At 40.6% G+C, this 17,397-nt stretch overlaps 1 protein-coding gene and 1 gene segment (V, D, J or C); one reads left to right on the top strand and one right to left on the bottom strand.

Moving 5' to 3' along the window:
- Window positions 1-525: 525 nt before the first annotated feature.
- LOC137124551 (Ig kappa chain V-III region VH-like) lies at window positions 526-7,017 on the bottom strand. The segment is given in 3 exon segments: window positions 526-818; window positions 5,553-5,843; window positions 5,924-7,017. Coding segments are annotated over 3 exon segments (624 nt in total).
- Window positions 7,018-7,616: 599 nt separating this feature from the next.
- LOC137123362 (NLR family CARD domain-containing protein 3-like) lies at window positions 7,617-17,386 on the top strand. The gene is made up of 7 exons (XM_067496970.1): window positions 7,617-7,729; window positions 9,147-9,429; window positions 13,114-14,959; window positions 15,268-15,441; window positions 15,778-15,951; window positions 16,399-16,445; window positions 16,684-17,386. Exons 2-7 carry the CDS (start codon window positions 9,153-9,155, stop codon window positions 17,208-17,210), a joined length of 3,045 nt encoding a protein of 1,014 aa, XP_067353071.1. The 5' UTR covers window positions 7,617-7,729; window positions 9,147-9,152; the 3' UTR covers window positions 17,211-17,386.
- Window positions 17,387-17,397: the final 11 nt, after the last annotated feature.

Genomic DNA, 17,397 nt, shown 5'->3' with positions numbered 1-17,397 from the left:
GACACCCAGTTATATTTATGCATGAAACCAGATGAAACAAATCAATTGGTCCAACTTCAATCCTGTCTAAATGACATAAAGGCCTGGATGTCCTGTAATTTCCTGCTTCTAAGTTCATTTAGGTCTAAGTTACCAGAGATATGAAGTCTAACCATATAGTTAGTAAGTAACCAAATGAACAAAATAAAAGCTCAGATGGAGAAAGTCTGAGTACTGTAGAAACCTGTGTACAGTTCTATCAAGACATTACAGCCACAACAGAGTCTGCTGGGTGGACAAATGCTGGAGATACAACATGAATTGACCTTTCAAAAAAATCTGCACAAAGTCTTTTTGAACACGATGCTTTTTTATTGAAGAGCTTTTTGTAAATGTTGTCAGTAGCAAAGCTGATCCAACATGTGCACCAGAGTGTCTCAGCATTGATTAGAAGCATGCAGACTCATCTTTTCCAACATGCCAAGCCTGAAATGAGCAAACAGCACAGTAAAGAAGCAAATGCTAAATGGTCGTTCTGCTCCTCTGCTATTCTTCAGTGGGACAGTCAGACTTGTTTATGCTGATTTGGAAAGTCTTGTCTGCTTGCTGAATAGCGGTGCTGATCGAGGTCCCGCTGCTCACTGAACTCCCACCAACAGACCAGCTCACATCTGCATAAGGCCCAGTCTGACTGGACAGCCAGACCAGAGTGGCTGTGTTGGACTTGGAGGGACAGGAGGACTCAGGAGCAGGAGCCTGAAAATTGTTGTCAAGGATTACTATAAACTGACCTTCAACCTTCACAGAAACATATAGCTGATTATCATCAGCATAACAATGAAAATCACCCCATACCTCCCAATAATCTGACCAATAGGAGATATATAAGGGGACTAAGCCTATGGATCCATTACAATGTCTTTTTGCAAGCCATGCCATTCAATCAGTGCCAGGTGGTCCACCTGCAAGTCCCCCGTGCGGTTACCTCCACAGAGTCTCCCTATAAGTTCTCCATGGCCTCTCTAAATGTATGTATGAGCTCCTGTTGGTGCATCAACAAACGCTACACTATGTCTGTAACCTAGTTTGCGCAGAGCATGTCGATAAGGCTGCCACTCATCACTGATGATGATGGACCCTCTTTTGGTATGATGAGCTATGAGTGGAATTAATTCTCATCACTGTTCACTGTTTAACCAAACAGAGAACAGGTATGGCAGTTGGGTTTTCTTGCTATTTAACCACCAGCATACCAAACACTTCCCCCTTTTCCATCTGCCATTAATCTTTCCTCGTCCATACTGTAAATTTTCCGGTGTAAAAAACTCATGAAGTCTATAATAGGTATTTAATGCATTAATATAAATTATTAAAGGACATCATCTACCTGTAGTCTACATGTGGCTATACTTTTTGTGCAAAGGCAATATAAATAGATATTTGCCTGAGTGATTTACCAATATGTTATCGTCTTTTTTTTTTTTTTATTAGAAAATAAGGTAGAAAAGGTAGGAAATCTATGTTCTTGATAAATATTTAAATGGGTTAACAGTAACTTAAAAGTAAAGTTATGCACTTATAAATGAAAGCTTGACTGTCACACACTTTTCTAAGTGTATATGTAATAGTATCAGGACCCAAAAAGAGGAGACGGCGAGGGGACGTTTGAAATGTGAAAAAAGGGGGTTTATTAACAAAAAGGGTAAACAACTCAAAATCACTCCTAAGTAGGGCAGGAATAACACATGAAGTAATAACTAAAGTAAAACATGAACTCAAACACACTGGGGGGAAAGATAAACTAAATAACTAACTCAGTAACTAAGGGCAGGCAGACACAAACAAACTGAACATAAAGCACTGACAGACTGAAGGAGACAAATGAACACTCAAACAGAGCTGGGTATAAGTACAAGGGGGCACAGGTGAAAACAATTAAGGTGACTGAGAAACAAGAAGCTAAAGAAACTAACTGGGAAGTGGTGCTGAGGGTTAACAAAATAAAAGGCAGGAGCAGGAAGTAAAACTGAAGTCAAAAAACAGGGACTGGCACATTACCTTTCTTACTGATAGGTAAAAACCAAGAGCATTGCACTTTACAGAATGTGTTATAGATATTCCGCCCTATTTAAAATGAGTGAGGTGACCAAAACATTGGAGCCACCTCTTCTTATACTACAACACGACTCCACCACCCACTATGACCTCAATAACAAACAGAAAGTAGAATTATCACCTTTCTAAGAGTTTCAACTAAAAAACAGAGAAATTCTAACATTGTAAAAGTAGAATTTATGGCAGAGCTGCTGTACTGGATTATATTCAATTATAGAGGTCTACCTAAAAGATTTTATATAGTTTGTGGTTATGTTAAGGTAACATAATATTATGTGCTTACATCTCCAACAGCTGTTGGAGGAAGTGTCGCACACAGCTTGGTAAAGCAAAGAAAAAAGATCTTCATTGATGAAGTCAGGGCTGGGCGGCTGTAGCTCAGTTGGTGAGGCACTTGACCATGGACCACAGGGTCAGTGGTTTGATCCCCATTCCCAGCTACATGTCAAAGCTTCCTGAACCCCAAGTTGCTCCCGGTGGGTCAGGTGAGCACCTAGCATGGCAGCCACCGCCATCGGTGTGTGTGTGAATGGGTGAATGGGAATCAACATTGTAAAGTGCTTTGTATAAAAGCCCTATATAAGCGACTATTTATTATTCTTTATTAAGTCATACTGTAACTGTTTGATGGTCTTGTGTCACAGGATTGTAAGTCTACAATCCTTCCTGCCCGCTGCGGTCTGCCAACGAACGACGTCTGGTGGTCCCAGCACCGCACAGAACACACCAAGCAAAACTCTTCACCGCAATGATCCCACGATTGTGGAACGAGCTACCAAACTCTGCATGCTCAGCAGACTCAATCCCAATATTCAAAAAACTGCTGATTACAGAACTCTTTCAAATCTTCCTATGCACTTAAATCTATTAATAAAAAACCAAAACTTTTCTGCTTTTCTCGCACTTGCATCTCATTTTTCTGATAGGACTTTGCTTTGATGTTTTCTCCTTGACTTAGATTTTTGCTGCCTTGTACCTCACTTGTAAGTCGCTTTGGATAAAAGCGTCTGCTAAATGACTAAATGTAAATGTAAATATACATTATTGTTATTCTCTCTCGCTGTATTAGACAAGAAGGAAAGCGATGCTGGGAAAGCTGAAGCAGTTTTAAATACGTCAGAGTTATCAGACTCATCTGAGTCTTACGAGCTAGTCTCATCTTCTTCCTCAGCATCATGTTCCATGTCTTTATCCTCTTCATTTTCTGAGGTTTCCTTATCATGCTCTGATAATGAGGAAGTTAATGAGCACATCAGTGACAAGAAAAGAAAGAAGAAAGGAAAGAAGGAGAGATCCTTTGTAAAGAGAGGTAAGTAGTCTGCATATTTATTCTTAGGACCTCTAAATGCACAAAACATTGGCAACAAGACATTGTTCTTCACCACACATAGGGTTTTCTGTTTCTCCACATATTTGTCTATTAAGCCATTTGCCTTTTCTACTTTTCTTCCATCAGATTTTTTATTATGTACCCAATTTTTTGTCAAACCAATTGGATTCGATATCTATTTGATTTTTGTTCATTTGTGCCTCATTATTTTCCTCACTTGCATGGTAACGTCTCATATTTATGACACTCCACCTCCATCTAAATGCAAACAATCAAATCTGAGCCATATGTGAGCTCTTTTGTGCATAGACTAAAGTTGAAAAGATACAACTTCACAAGTAACATTTAGTAGTCAAGTGTCCTGCACCGTAAACTTTGTCTTGAAGTTGATTATGACAGTAAATCCACAGCAGGTCGTGAAAATATAAGAAAAGTAAGAAAGTAAGAAATATAAGAAAATCTTATGAGTTCAGGAGACTGAAGAACTTGAAATCTTCCTACAAGGCTGTTGGTGTAGACAGAAATACAATGGCTTCCAGTGCTGCGATTGCAGAGCCATTGTGTCCCAAACAAACTTCTCCTCCACGGCTACTCCAGAGGGCAGAAGCTGAAGACTTTTGTCAGGACATGTCATGATGTGTTCAGATGCATTAAGCAGTGACCCTGTACTTTTGTCAGAGGTTGATAACTTTCGAATGAATGGCTTCTCCCCATAATTAAAAGAGTTAGAAACTTGTAATGGTGGGTTGTTGGAGGGTGACATACTGGTATAAACTGGTAAAAGGCCACTTATATAACGTTTTTACAAGGACTAAACAAAGATCCTGAGAAATAACCAAAAACACTGGAAAAACTAAACATTTATGAAATCCTCAACTAAAACCAGGCACACTAGAAAAACAAGTTATACCCTCAACCGACAAAACATACACACACAACATACACAAACATACATCCCTGGCTCCGGGTCAGCCGAGGTCTGGCCTGGTTATGATCCTGATCCAGTTCCTGTTCTTGCCCCAGGGCCAGGTGACTTCCGGTCTGGCTCTGGTCCTGTTCCTGATCCGGTCCCTGCCTCTGGGCCAGCTGACGTCCGGTCTGGTCCTGATCCTGTTCCTGATCCTGCTCCTGACCCTGGGTCGGCTGACATCTCACCTGTTGCTGGGCCCGAGATGGTTGCCACCTCTCTCCTGGAGCTGGCCATCGCATCCCCTCTGGTCCAACTGACCGGCACAGCAATGGTTCCTGTTCGTGGGTCAGCCGACGCGCCTTCAGGTCCAGCTCCTGGTCCTCCATTACTGGGTTCCAACCATCAACGCCAGCCTCCTGCCCGGCCCCCGGAGGACTTCAGCCGTCGTCGCCGGCCTCCTGTCCAGCCCCTGGAGGACTTCAGCCGCCGTCGTCGACCTCCTACCCGGCCTCCTGCTCAACTAAATATGGACCAGCTGTCCCAGGCAGGGACAGCTCTCCCAGCTCTCCCCTTGGTTCACTGTCAGTTTCTAAGATTTGATTTGGTGTATGTTTTGTCGGTTGAGGGTATAACTTGTTTTTCTAGTGTGCCTGGTTTTATTTGAGGATTTCATAAATGTTTAGTTTTTCCAGTGTTTTCAGTTATTTCTCGGGATCTTTGTTTAGTCCTTGTTTAGTTCATTTTATATCCACTCCCCTGGTTTATGTTTAGGTTTCTGTGTTTTTGTTTAACAGTTTATGATTGTTAGTGTCACTATCTCTAGTTTTTTGTTATCTCCAAAGACAAGACAGATGTATGCGTTTCAAAATTATGTCCAATCCTGAATTTCGCACAGGTGAACTCCAATCAGGTTGTAGAAACCTCTCAAGAATCATTAGTGGAAACAGGATGAACCAGTGCTCAATTCTGAGTGTCATGGCAGAGACTGTGAATACTTTTGTATATGTGATTTTTTTTTTTTTTTAAATAAACTTTGTCATTGTGTCTGTCAACATTGTCATTATGGGGAATTGTTTGTAGAACTTTGAGGAAAATAATGAATTTAATCCATTTTAAAATAAGGCTGTAACGTTACAAAATATGTATTTTGTGAAGAGGTTTTTGTCACAGTCTAAATCACTGTGATAAGTACTCATTAACAGAAGTGTCCAATGTATGACAGTAATGCTGAGTCTCCTTCCTCCACATTGTTGATGATCAAACGATAATCTGACTGTGACTGATGAGTAGATGTGAACCTAGGAGCAGAGAAACCTGGACCATATAGTACAGAGCTCCAAGTGAGACGAAACCTTAGAACATGCTGAGGAACTCCACCAGGAACCTGTTTATACCACCAAGCACCAATGTCAGTAACAGTCCCCAGGTTACAGTCCATGGAGACTGTCTGTCCCGTTCTCACCGTGACAACAGGAGGCCTCTGAGTGACCAGCGTCACAGCAGTCACACCTGTAAACAACAAGAGGACATGGAGTGAAGAGAAAGAGGCAGAGTGATGAATCCAAGCTGAGGTCAGTCAGCCTCCTTACATGTTAGAGCAGTGATGAGAGTGCAGAGGGTCCCCAGCATGTTGTCAGTGTGCGCTGAGAATGGACTCGGATCCTGGAAAGTGACCTTAGTGCTGACAGACCAGAGGCTTTGGAGGACGAGGAGAGGAGGAGCTGGAGGAGCAATTTAATCCAACCCTGAAAGTGAGAGAGACTGACAGCCTGAGGGGAATCTGCAGGGGGGAGGGGTCTGATTCTGCAGAGAGCTGAAACTGGACCTCTTCATTTACATGCAGCTCTAAATAAGCAGACGAGGACTGCAGGTGCATCCTGCTTGTTTACCAAGATGAAGTCAGTGTAAATGATCTGAGAAATCTAAAATTGTCCTTATTGTTTAAAATATTCTGTCAGTCTGGTTTAAGAAAGCTAAAAAATCACTGCTGTACCTGTAAAAGTACATTTACTATAAATGAAATTAAAGTAGAGCTCTGCCCATCTTCAAGATTTCCCTGCATGCAACATTAGTCTTTCTGAGTGTTATTGAACATGTTTTTATGATTCTGTTATTATAGGACATGTAGCTGATTAACAATAACTGCCCCCTCTACTGGGTCCTGATGGTAGAAGTGAGTGACACATGGGTCAGCATTAAAGGAAAAGTTCGGGATTTTTCAGCCGGTCTGTGAATGTTTCCACCCAGAACGTGACTGCACTGTAAGAAATGAGGAAGAGATGTTCACAGCTGTCTATCGAAAACACGCACATCTAAAAATGTTTGACAATTATCTTGTTACATTTAATTTATTAACTAGTGTTGTGTGTGGTGTCTTCAGACAGGTTATCATGTGCAGTTTGGTTATCATTATGATTTTCCTGTCTGACTGGTGGTCTCTTATTTTGAAGACAAGTGAAACACAGAAACTGTGGAGATGCAGAAAAAGTTAGGAGACAGCAGGTTGGTCTAACTGGATTTCAAACAAGTTCACTGGAAAAACCTTACATTCCACATTAAAGGAACAAATACCAAGATACCAAGACAAAAGCTATTATTATCCTACATTCATTATTTGGTAAATTAACTGCTACTTTCCGTCTTTTCAGGCTAAATTTTATTATGAAAATCCTGTCAGCAGCACCCAGACCACAGGCCGCTGAGCTTCAGAATCTCAGGTGAACTGTGCTTTTTGCCAAAGTTTTGGGGGTTTTGCAAATTTGGGGGTTCAACACTGAGTTTCATGGAGTTTCCTGATATTTATAACTTTCAAAATAAAAACTGGGGATTAGCAGCAAACCGATATACGCAGGTTGTGGAAGTAGCACGGATGACGCACTGCAGCCAGTTCTACCTGCTCATCAGTCTGGAGGAGGTGGTAAGGAGCTCTATCTAGTGACTGATGGTAGAACTACATCCACTACATGCCTCTCACTGGGATTTCACTGCAAACTGACCAGAGATGGTCAACTTGTGTGTATTTAATATTTGGTGCAAACTTAGCTTCAGCAGGCTTCATCGGTTCAGAGCCTGTCCACTGTGATTGTCCTGCCTAAGAGGACAGATAATCAATCAATCACCGTGATTGTTACATAAGGCAGCTGATAAGTTTTCTGTTTGACTCAATCCTTCCTATGTGTCCACATGCATTGGACCACACATGCTTTCACATCTTGAAGGTGAAGCAACACAAACTACTGCTCAAATTTGAACTGTTCCTGTTCTGCTTCTGCACGAGGAAGTGTGGAATTTTTTAAAGTTGTTTCTCTCATCCTCTCTTCATCCTCTGTCTCAGTCTGCAGGAGAATCAGCCTACACCAAGACGTCAGAGACGAGACGACATTTGCTGCTTCTCTGTGAGTCTTTAACATATTTGCACCTGTTGTTCAGTCACAGGATGAGCTGCTGTGTCAGTGCTCACTTGGTTAAAGTTGACCAACCTCTTGACATTTCGTGGTGCACAGTTGTAGGTCCTGTATAAGACCTGTTAGACCTGTTAGAGGTCTTCAAACACTACAAAAAGTCCTGTAGCATGAAAACGTTTCAGCGGAGTCCATCGCGTCAGAGGGACAGTGGCTCAGTCCAAACATCTAGACTTAAGTAAAACTGAGTAGACAGTAAATATTCCTGCAGGTTCACATTTCATGACTTAAACAGTAGCTTTGTGAGTATTTAGTTGAGACTTGGTACCTTATCATCCAAGACATCAGACGTGAACCCCTCTTCTACGAAATGAAAACAGCTGCACACATAGTCAAATTACAGTAAGTGCTGAATTTCTAAAACCCTGCAGCCATCAGCTGTGCAATGATAGATTTCCCCCAACACTGCAGCAGAGATACTGTTCTCCTCAGTTACACAACTCTTGTTTCCCCTTTTTACTCATTACACACACATCAACTTCTGATTTTACAAAAACATTTAACCAGTGAGGGAAAGAACATTGAGTATCTTACATTTAGGTAACTGTTACTAGTTACTAAAAATATATAAATTAAAAACATTTTTTTACAATGTCCTTCTGTTTCCTGAATTCTTCTTAAATGTTTAAATGCTCACATACACTTCTACAAACTGTGTGCAACAACTGATGAACAAAGCATGTTTACAGACTATGTTACTGCATATGACAATTCCAGTTTACCACGCTGCTTTTCAGTCTGAATGCACCACTTGTTAGAACTCACATCGTGACCTGTTGCAGTTGGTTGCAATCTTTTTAAATTTATGTTATACAGTCACATGTGCATTAACCATAAAAATGTTCTTCTTTTTAAATCAAACCTATACTAAACAGTAACAATACTGGAGGTCTGATCTAAGCATAAAATAAGTTTCAAAAAACTGGTTCTGTGGTATGATGAGACCAAACTGATGTTTCAGGGCATCGGATTAAAAGCTATGACTGGTAAAGACAGTTTCTACATGTATGGTCTCATCTGCATACTACAAAGGAGAGACAGTTGGCAATTTTTCTATATTCATCCTCTGAGGTGTTAATTTTAAAGTATTCTTTTGTGTTCATAGTTCACCTTCCAGATACTGGTGTATTTACTGTACAGTGCTTTAAACACACTCACTGCACTCAGCTGATCCCCATTTTGCACCAGCATATATTTAAGTAAGTTACTCTAAAGGAGGTGAACACTTTGACAATTTGTTAATTATGTTACAGTAGATTACCGTGATTCAGTGTTGTGAAAAAATAAAAGGTAAACCTCCAAAGATACTATGATCTCTGTAACTGCTGACATTATGCTGTGACTCCATCAGGGAACCATGTTAACAGCAGAGGAGCTGTTAAACACTCTGGAGGACTTAGGCGATGAAGAATTCAATAAATTCAAGTGGTTCCTGCAGCAGCCAGACATCCTCCAGGGATTCCCAACCATTAAAAAGGGCCGACTGCAGACGACAACCAGGTGGGACACGGTGGATCTGATGGTGCAGACATACAGACTTCCTGTGGCTGTGGAGGTGACCAGGAAGATTTTAGAGAGGATCAACAGGAACGACCTGGTGCAGAGTTTGTGTGACAGCAGCTCACGACCACAAGGTGAGTTATGGGTCTAACTTAAGTCTGAAAGCTGCTTTCCAGTGAAACTGGAAACAGGACCTTCCTCCTCTCAGATTAAGTCTTTAGAACAACAGAAAACATTTTAAGTACTTGTACTTTGTTACTTACTCTACACCACTATATCTCATCTTCTGTTATGTTGTGAGTTCAACTTTTTTGTGTCAAAAAGAAAAATTCAGCAGCAAGGATCAATTGAGGTATTTGCTTCTGGATTGCTGTTTTCTTGCTGCACAAAAGCAAGTCTTTAGATCTACAACAAATCAGCTTACAGCTAATATAAGTGCTCTAGAGGCAATTTTCATGACTCAGCTAAAATGTTCACATTTGCTGATGACACTGCTGTCTTTGTGGTTACAAGTAAATTAAATAAATTGTGCAAAAGAAGGAGTACTTCTATGTGAACTCGTGTAATTATCATAATATTGAGCTAAATGCTGGAAAATACAGGCATAATAGATTTCAGAAAGGAAACAGCCTCATGAAATAACAAGTTTAAGATGAGCAAAATATTTCTTTTCAAAATTTGTTGATATTATAATTTCTGCAAACCTTAAATGGGAAATTAGTTTAGACACTAAACACTATAAATCAGAAACATTTGCATTACAGAAAACAGTTCCACTATAGCAGATGCTTAAGTAAAAAAGCTGTCAAAAAATTTAAAGAAATTATTCTTTCATCATTTGCTTCACCATTTGTCAATACAATGAAAAGTAGCCACCTTAATGTTACTCCTGCACAAGTACATTATCTATCTTATTCACAAACACGCAAGTTAAAACAGGCAACACGAAAGTTAGAAAGGAAGTGCCGTTTCAGAAATTTAGAAGAATCTGATTTAGCCTGGAAAAATAGTTTAAAAATTTACAAAAAAAGCTCTGTGATGCCAGAACAACATATTATTCATCAATAATAGAAGAAAACAAGAACAACCCCCAGTTTCTGTTCAGCACTGTAGCCAGGCTGACTAAGAGCCATAGTTCTGCTGAGCCTAGTTTTCCCTTAACTCTGAGCAGCAATGACTTCATGACCTTCTTTAAGAATAAAATTGTAGCTATTAGAGAACGAATTCACCAGATCCTCCCCCCAAAAATTACAGATAGATCTTCATGTTCAACAGTGCTAGAGTCATCGATAAGGCCCCACTCCCTGTTAGACTGCTTTTTACCCATAGATCTCTCTGAGCTAACTTCAATTATTACCTCATCTAAACCAACAACCTGTCTGCTAGACCCTATTCCAACTAATCTGCTCAAGGAAGCTTTACCCTTAATAGATACATTCATATTAGATATCATCAATCTATCTTTAGAAACAGCCTATGTACCACAGGCTTATAAGGTAGCTGTAATTAAACCACTACTTAAAAAACCCTGTCTTGATCCAGGTGTTTTAGCCAATTACAGACCAATATCTAATCTCCCCTTTATTTCTAAAATAATTGAAAAAGTAGTTGCAAAACAATTATGTGATCACCTTCATAGGAATAATTTGTATGAAGACTTTCAGTCAGGATTTAGAGTTCATCATAGTACAGAAACAGCACTGGTAAAAGTCACCAACGATCTTCTCATGGTCTCAGATACTGGACTCATCTCTATACTTGTTCTGTTAGACATTAGTGCTGCATTTGATACCATTGATCATAACATTTTATTACAGAGACTGGAACATGAAATTGGAATTACAGGAACTGCACTAGGTTGGTTTAAATCCTATCTATCTGATAGATTTCAATTTGTTCATGTTAATGATGAATCCTCCATGCACACAAAGGTTAGCTATGGAGTTCCACAAGGCTCTGTGTTAGGACCAATACTTTTTACTTTATATACGTCTCCTTTAGGCAACATTATTAGAAAACACTCCATAAATTTCCACTGCTATGCTGATGATACCCAGCTATATTTATCTATGGAACCAGATGAAAATAATCAGTTAATCAAGCTTCAAGCCGACAAGACAAAAAGGCCTGGATGTCCCACAATTTTTTACTTCTAAACTCAGACAAAACTGAAGTCATAGTATTTGGGCCCAAAGTCTCTGAAATAATATGTCCAACCATATTGTTACTCTAGATGGCATAAGTCTGGCCTCCAGTACTACTGCAAGGAACCTTGGAGTTATTTTTGACCAGGATCTGTCCTTTAACTCACATATAAAACAAATCTCTAGAACAGCCTTCTTCCACCTACGGAACATTGCCAAAATTAGGAGCATACTGTCTCAAAGTGATGGCGAAAAACTGGTGCATGCATTTGTTCCTTTTAGGTTGGACTACTGTAATTCCCGACTTTCAGGATGCCCCAGTAACTAAAGAGCCTGCAATTAATCCAAAATGCTGCAGCAAGAGTGCTGACTGGAACTAGCAAGAGAGATCATATTTCACCTTCACTAGCTTCTCTCCATTGGCTTCACATTAAATCTAGAATAGAATTTAAAACCCTGCTTCTTACATATAAAGCTCTGAATGGTCAGGCTCCATCATATATAGAAGATCTCATAGCACCATATCATCCCAGTAGACCACTTCAATCTCAGAATGCAGACCTACTTGTGGTTCCCAGAATTTCCAAAGGTAGAATGGGAGGTAGAGTAAATGGTCTGCACTTATATAGCGCTTTACACTGCTTCTCATTCACACTCACAATCACACACACATTCATACACCAATGGAGGAGCTGCTATGCGGCTGGCCAACACTCACCAGGAGCAACTAAGTTGGGGTTCAGTGTCTTGCTCAAGGACACTTCGACATGTGACTAGAGGAGCCGCGGACTGAACTAAAATCTTTGAGATTGGTGGACAACTGCTCTACCTTCCTGTGCCACAGTCGCAGAGTTGCAGAGCCTTTAGTTATTAACCCTAACCCTAAGTGCAGGATTAAAACCTTCCTCTTTAATAAAGCATATAGTTAGTAATAGTTACGCTGCTATAGGCTTAGACTGCTGGGGGACCCACCCCCCGATGCACTGAGCTCCTTTCCTCCTCTTGACCCTCTCTCTTCTCCTCTCACCCCGCAATTGTCACCACTGTATGTCATTAACTCTGTGTGTTCTCTCCCGTAGTTGTCTTTGTCCTTCTCTGTCCCCCTCTCTGTCCCTTTCTGCAGGTGTCCCCGGCTTTGAAGCTGTGTGATTTCCAGCGTGCAGCTACTGGTCCTACCAACCTGCCCGATGTTTTGTCGTTGCTTTTTGTTTTGTTGAATCACTGATCAGTCCTGGTCAGTTTGTCGTCACCAGTTCGTCACACTTCCTGAAGATAATCCAGTATTAAATGAGAATGAATGAGCATTTTAATTTACCTAAACTAATCGTGCATTTCATTGATTGCATATTAAGTAAATGTATTTTTATCTTATGTTTTAGTCTTATAAAACCTGAGGATTTTGGAATGTTCTTATGTATCTGTATCTCTGTCCTGTTGTACTGTAAGCACATGATGACAAATCCTAACAACTGATGTACTGACTATAAAGTTACATTTACATTTAGTTTTGCCATTTGCTTCATAGCACACAGGTCTGAACGTCGCCTCTGTATATGACACATAGTCTCTTAACATACACAAGCAACAAAACCCTAGCATCTAAACAAGCAAGAAAAAAGGCATCTGTGTATGTAACCCTCCTATTTTGTCTTTTTCACTTCTTGTTGGACATAGATTTCATTGTTCCAGTACCAGAGCCACAGCCCATCAAATATTACCAACAGCTCCTTCAATCAAACTTCCAGGACAAGTTCATGTATGCTCATGAAGGATGGGCAGAGGATAAACAATGTCTGGTTGATATCTACACTGAGCTGTACATCACAGCAGGGATTGACGTACATATCAACACACAGCACGAGATCAGACAGATTGAGAAGACACCAAACCCAGCAGAACCAGAGAAACTAGTAAAACCCAGTGACATGTTCAAACACCCCTCTGGAGAATACAGACCCATAAAAACAGTATTGACCAATGGAATTGCAGGAATTGGAAAAACGTACCTTGTGCACAAGTTTGTGTTGGACTGGGCTGAAAAAATGACAAATGAAGATGTGGACCTCATTTTCCCCTTCACCTTCCGTCAGCTGAATCCACTGACTGGAGAAAAGTTTAGTTTGGCAAAGCTTGTTCATGAATGTATCCCAGAAACTGCAGATATCAAAGAGGAAGCTCTTAACTACATCTTTCTAACTTTACAGTCATCAGGAAACACCAACTATGACAAGAGCAAATTCAAGCTTCTGTTTGTGTTTGATGGACTGGATGAGAGTCGCCTTCATCTGGACCTTAATTCTGATGACATTGGTTCTATAGATGTAACAGAGTCCACCAAAGTAGATGTGCTGCTGAGGAAACTCATCAATGGCAAACTGCTACGCTCTGCTCGCCTCTGGATAACCTCACGACCTGCAGCAGCCAATCAGGTCCCTCGAAAATTTGTTGACAGCATAACAGAGGTCAGAGGGTTCATTGACCCACAGAAGGAGGAGTACTTCAGGAAGAGGTTCAGAAATGAGGAGCAGGCCAGCAGAATCATCTCCCACATCAAGACATCACGAAGTCTCCACATCATGTGCCACATCCCAGTCTTCTGCTGGATCACTGCTACAGTTCTGGAGGATGTGTTGAAAACCAGAGAGGGAGGAGAGCTGCCCAAGACCCTGACTGAGATGTACACAGAGTTCCTGGTGTTTCAGATTGATCGGACAAAAGAGAAGTACGGCCCAGAGAAGTGCAATCAGTACATTAAATCATTAGCAAAACTGGCTTTTCAGCAGCTGGAAAAAGGAAACTTGATCTTCTATGAGAAAGATCTGGAAGAGAGTGGCCTTGATGTCAGTGGAGCTTCAGTGTGTTCAGGAGTGTTCACAGAGATCTTTAAAGAAGAACGTGGGAGGAAGAAAGACAAGATGTTCAGCTTTGTGCATCTGAGTGTTCAGGAGTTTCTGGCTGCTGTTTATGTGAGAATGTCACTTATCAACAGAAACAAAAATGTGATTTCTTTCCCCCGACTGTCGTTATCAAACCTTTGGCTACTTTTGAGCAGAACATCATCTATGAAGATTCACAGGATGTCCATTGACAAGGCCTTACAAAGTCCAAATGGACACCTGGACTTGTTCCTTCGCTTCCTCCTGGGTCTTTCGCTGCAGACCAATCAGGAAAAACTAAGGGACTTGCTGAAAAAGACAGACAATAACTCACAGACCAATCAGGAAACAGTCCAGTACATCAAGAAAAAAATCAGTGAGAATTTGTCCCCAGAGAGAAGCATCAACCTCTTCCACTGTCTGAATGAATTGAATGATCGTTCTCTAGTGGAGGAGATCCAACAGTACATGAGACCAGGAAGTCTCTCCACAGATAAACTGTCTCCTGCTCAGTGGTCAGCTCTGGTCTTCATCTTACTGTCATCAGAAAAAGATCTGGACGTGTTTGACCTAAAGAAATACTCTGCTTCAGAGGAGGCTCTTCTGAGGCTGCTGCCAGTGGTCAAGGCCTCCAACAAAGCTCTGTATGTGCACAGATAAGTTATAAATGCATCACATGTATGGAGTTGATGTCATAATCAGTTGATATGAAAACTGTAATAAATTATGATTATACAAAAAAATAAAATGATTTTCTTATAGTGTGGTCCTTACTAATGACCAAAACATATTTGTCTAAATTACTGTGATCCAATAAATAAAACTCTAATCTTTTAAGACTATACAACTTATGATGAAATCAAAACCAACCTATAGAAATATTATGGAGGCAAAGCTATCAAAAAAATAAAAATTGTATCTGTATTTGTCTTTATTACTGATTTTTCTACAGGCTGAGTGACTGTAATCTGTCAGAGAGAAGCTGTGAAGCTCTGTCCTATGTTCTTAACTCTCAGTCCTCAAGTCTGACAGAACTGGACCTGAGTAACAACGACCTGCAGAATTCAGGAGTAAAGCTGCTGTCTGCTGGATTAGAGAGTCCAAACTGTAGACTGGAGATACTCAGGTCAGGATATGACTTGTCTTTAACAGTTAACCTTTTTAGGTCTTTAATAGCTTTTGTAGAGGAAGGCCTACTCGTGTCTGGTGGTCCAACAATTATCTATTCCAGAGGTAGTTGTACGGTTATACACTCAATATTTATTGAATTCTATGTTCCACTATTGAGCTGATAAAATAGTCCCACAGAACACGGTAAGTAACCCAGTATCTCCATTTTTTTCCCCACTACCCCCTTTCCGCACACTTTTTCAGACATAGTCTCCCCAATGATTGAAAGATATTTTTCATCACAATTAAAGAATAGATGAAAACAATAAATCATAATTTTGTGTTTGTCTAGCTTGTCAGGTTGTCTGATCACAGAGGAAGGCTGTGCTTCTTTGGCCTCAGCTCTGAGATCCAACCCCTTCCATCTGAGAGAGCTGGACCTGAGCTACAATCATCTAGGAGACTCAGGAGAAAAGTTGCTGTCTGCTGGACTGAAGGATCCACACTGGAGGCTGGAAAATCTCAGGTGGGAAAGGAAAGCGGATCTCCTAGCTGATCTTTTTCATCATTTCATGTCGCATCAGTGTCATTTATAACACTGATGCGACTGATTTATCACACGTAACAATGATGATGATGATAAATTACTGACTTTAAACATACTTTAAAAAGAAGACATGTCACAGTTAAAAGCACTGAGGCGTAAAAAACATTGCAAATGAAAAACAAATGAAAAGGTCCTTCACTCTAACAATGATTGAAAATGAAGCCTTAAAATGTGTATTTAATTGATTTAAAGGTGAGAATTCAGGAATACTGATTGTTCTAACATCAGGTTTTGTCTCATCTTATTTTGAATTTCCTCCTGATCACTGAAGTATTCTTCAGGCAGTAAGTGTAAAAAGCTCATATATGTGAGAACTGTGCCTTACTGTGGCTGAGGAAGCTTTTAAAGGTTTTTTTTTCCATCCAGGTTGGAACATGGGGGTGAGAAGAGACTGAGACCTGGTCTGAGGAAGTGTAAGTGTGTTCGCTACAAAAGCCGTCACGTTTCATCAACAGTCTTCCATCTGTTATTGTTGTTGGAGGGAGCACTTGTTAAAGTTATTTAAAAGGACATTTTATTTTGAGTTTCATATATTTATTTCAGGGCTTTAATATGCAGAAAACTAACTTCTGCTGCACATGTTTTTACCTCCTGTCTGAAATGCTCTGTCCTTCCCCTGGTGATAAAATCTGTCCATATTCTCTCCATCAGATGCCTGTGAACTCACACTGGACACAAACACAATGAACAGAAAACTTAAACTATCAGACAACAGCAGGAAGGTGACAGCAGTGACAGAGGAGCAGCCGTATCCTGATCATCCTGACCGATGTCACTTCTGGCTTCAGCTGTTGTGTGAAAATGCTCTGACTGGTCGCTGTTACTGGGAGGTGGAGTGGAGAGGAGAGGTCCATTTATCAGTGATCTACAGAGGAATCATAAGAGGAGACAGGTCTGACTGCAGGTTTGGAGTCAACAATCAGTCCTGGAGTCTGAGGTGCTCTGACATTGATGGTTACTGGGTCTGTCACAATAATAAAAGAACAGCCCTTCCCACCTCTGTCTCCAACAGGGTAGCAGTGTATGTGGACTGTCCTGCTGGCACTCTGTCCTTCTATAGAGTCTCTTCTGACAAACTCATCCACCTCCACACCTTCACCATAACATTCACTGAACCTCTTTATCCTGGGTTCTGGTTGTTGTCATATGGTTCATCAGTGTCTCTGTGTCCGGTGTAGAAGGGAGGTCTTTGACCTGTACCTGAAGAGCAGGCCGTTATATCTTTTATATCATGGACAGCTGGTGAAGGTTATGAGCTTTTCAAAAGCAGCTTTCTATTCGAAAACTGAAAACAATAAGTGTAAGTATTCTAAGTGATTAACCATTAAACCTCCCTCTTTGAACTCAAAGTTTTGGTCACGTTGA

This window comes from Channa argus, chromosome 3 (genome assembly GCF_033026475.1).
Source record: "Channa argus isolate prfri chromosome 3, Channa argus male v1.0, whole genome shotgun sequence".
Taxonomy (NCBI): Eukaryota; Metazoa; Chordata; class Actinopteri; order Anabantiformes; family Channidae; genus Channa; species Channa argus.
Note: the sequence above shows the minus strand (reverse complement) of the source record. Positions and strands in the feature narration are given on the sequence as shown.

Bases quoted from the DNA above. Each gene is read 5' to 3' on its own strand.
- LOC137123362 (XM_067496970.1), top strand. From the start codon at position 9,153: ATGTTAACAGCAGAGGAGCTGTTAAACACTCTGGAGGACTTAGGCGAT. The intron at 9,430-13,113 runs GTGAGTTATGGG...TGTTGGACATAG, and splicing joins CAGCAGCTCACGACCACAAG to ATTTCATTGTTCCAGTACCA. The intron at 14,960-15,267 runs GTATGTGCACAG...ATTTTTCTACAG, and splicing joins AAGGCCTCCAACAAAGCTCT to GCTGAGTGACTGTAATCTGT.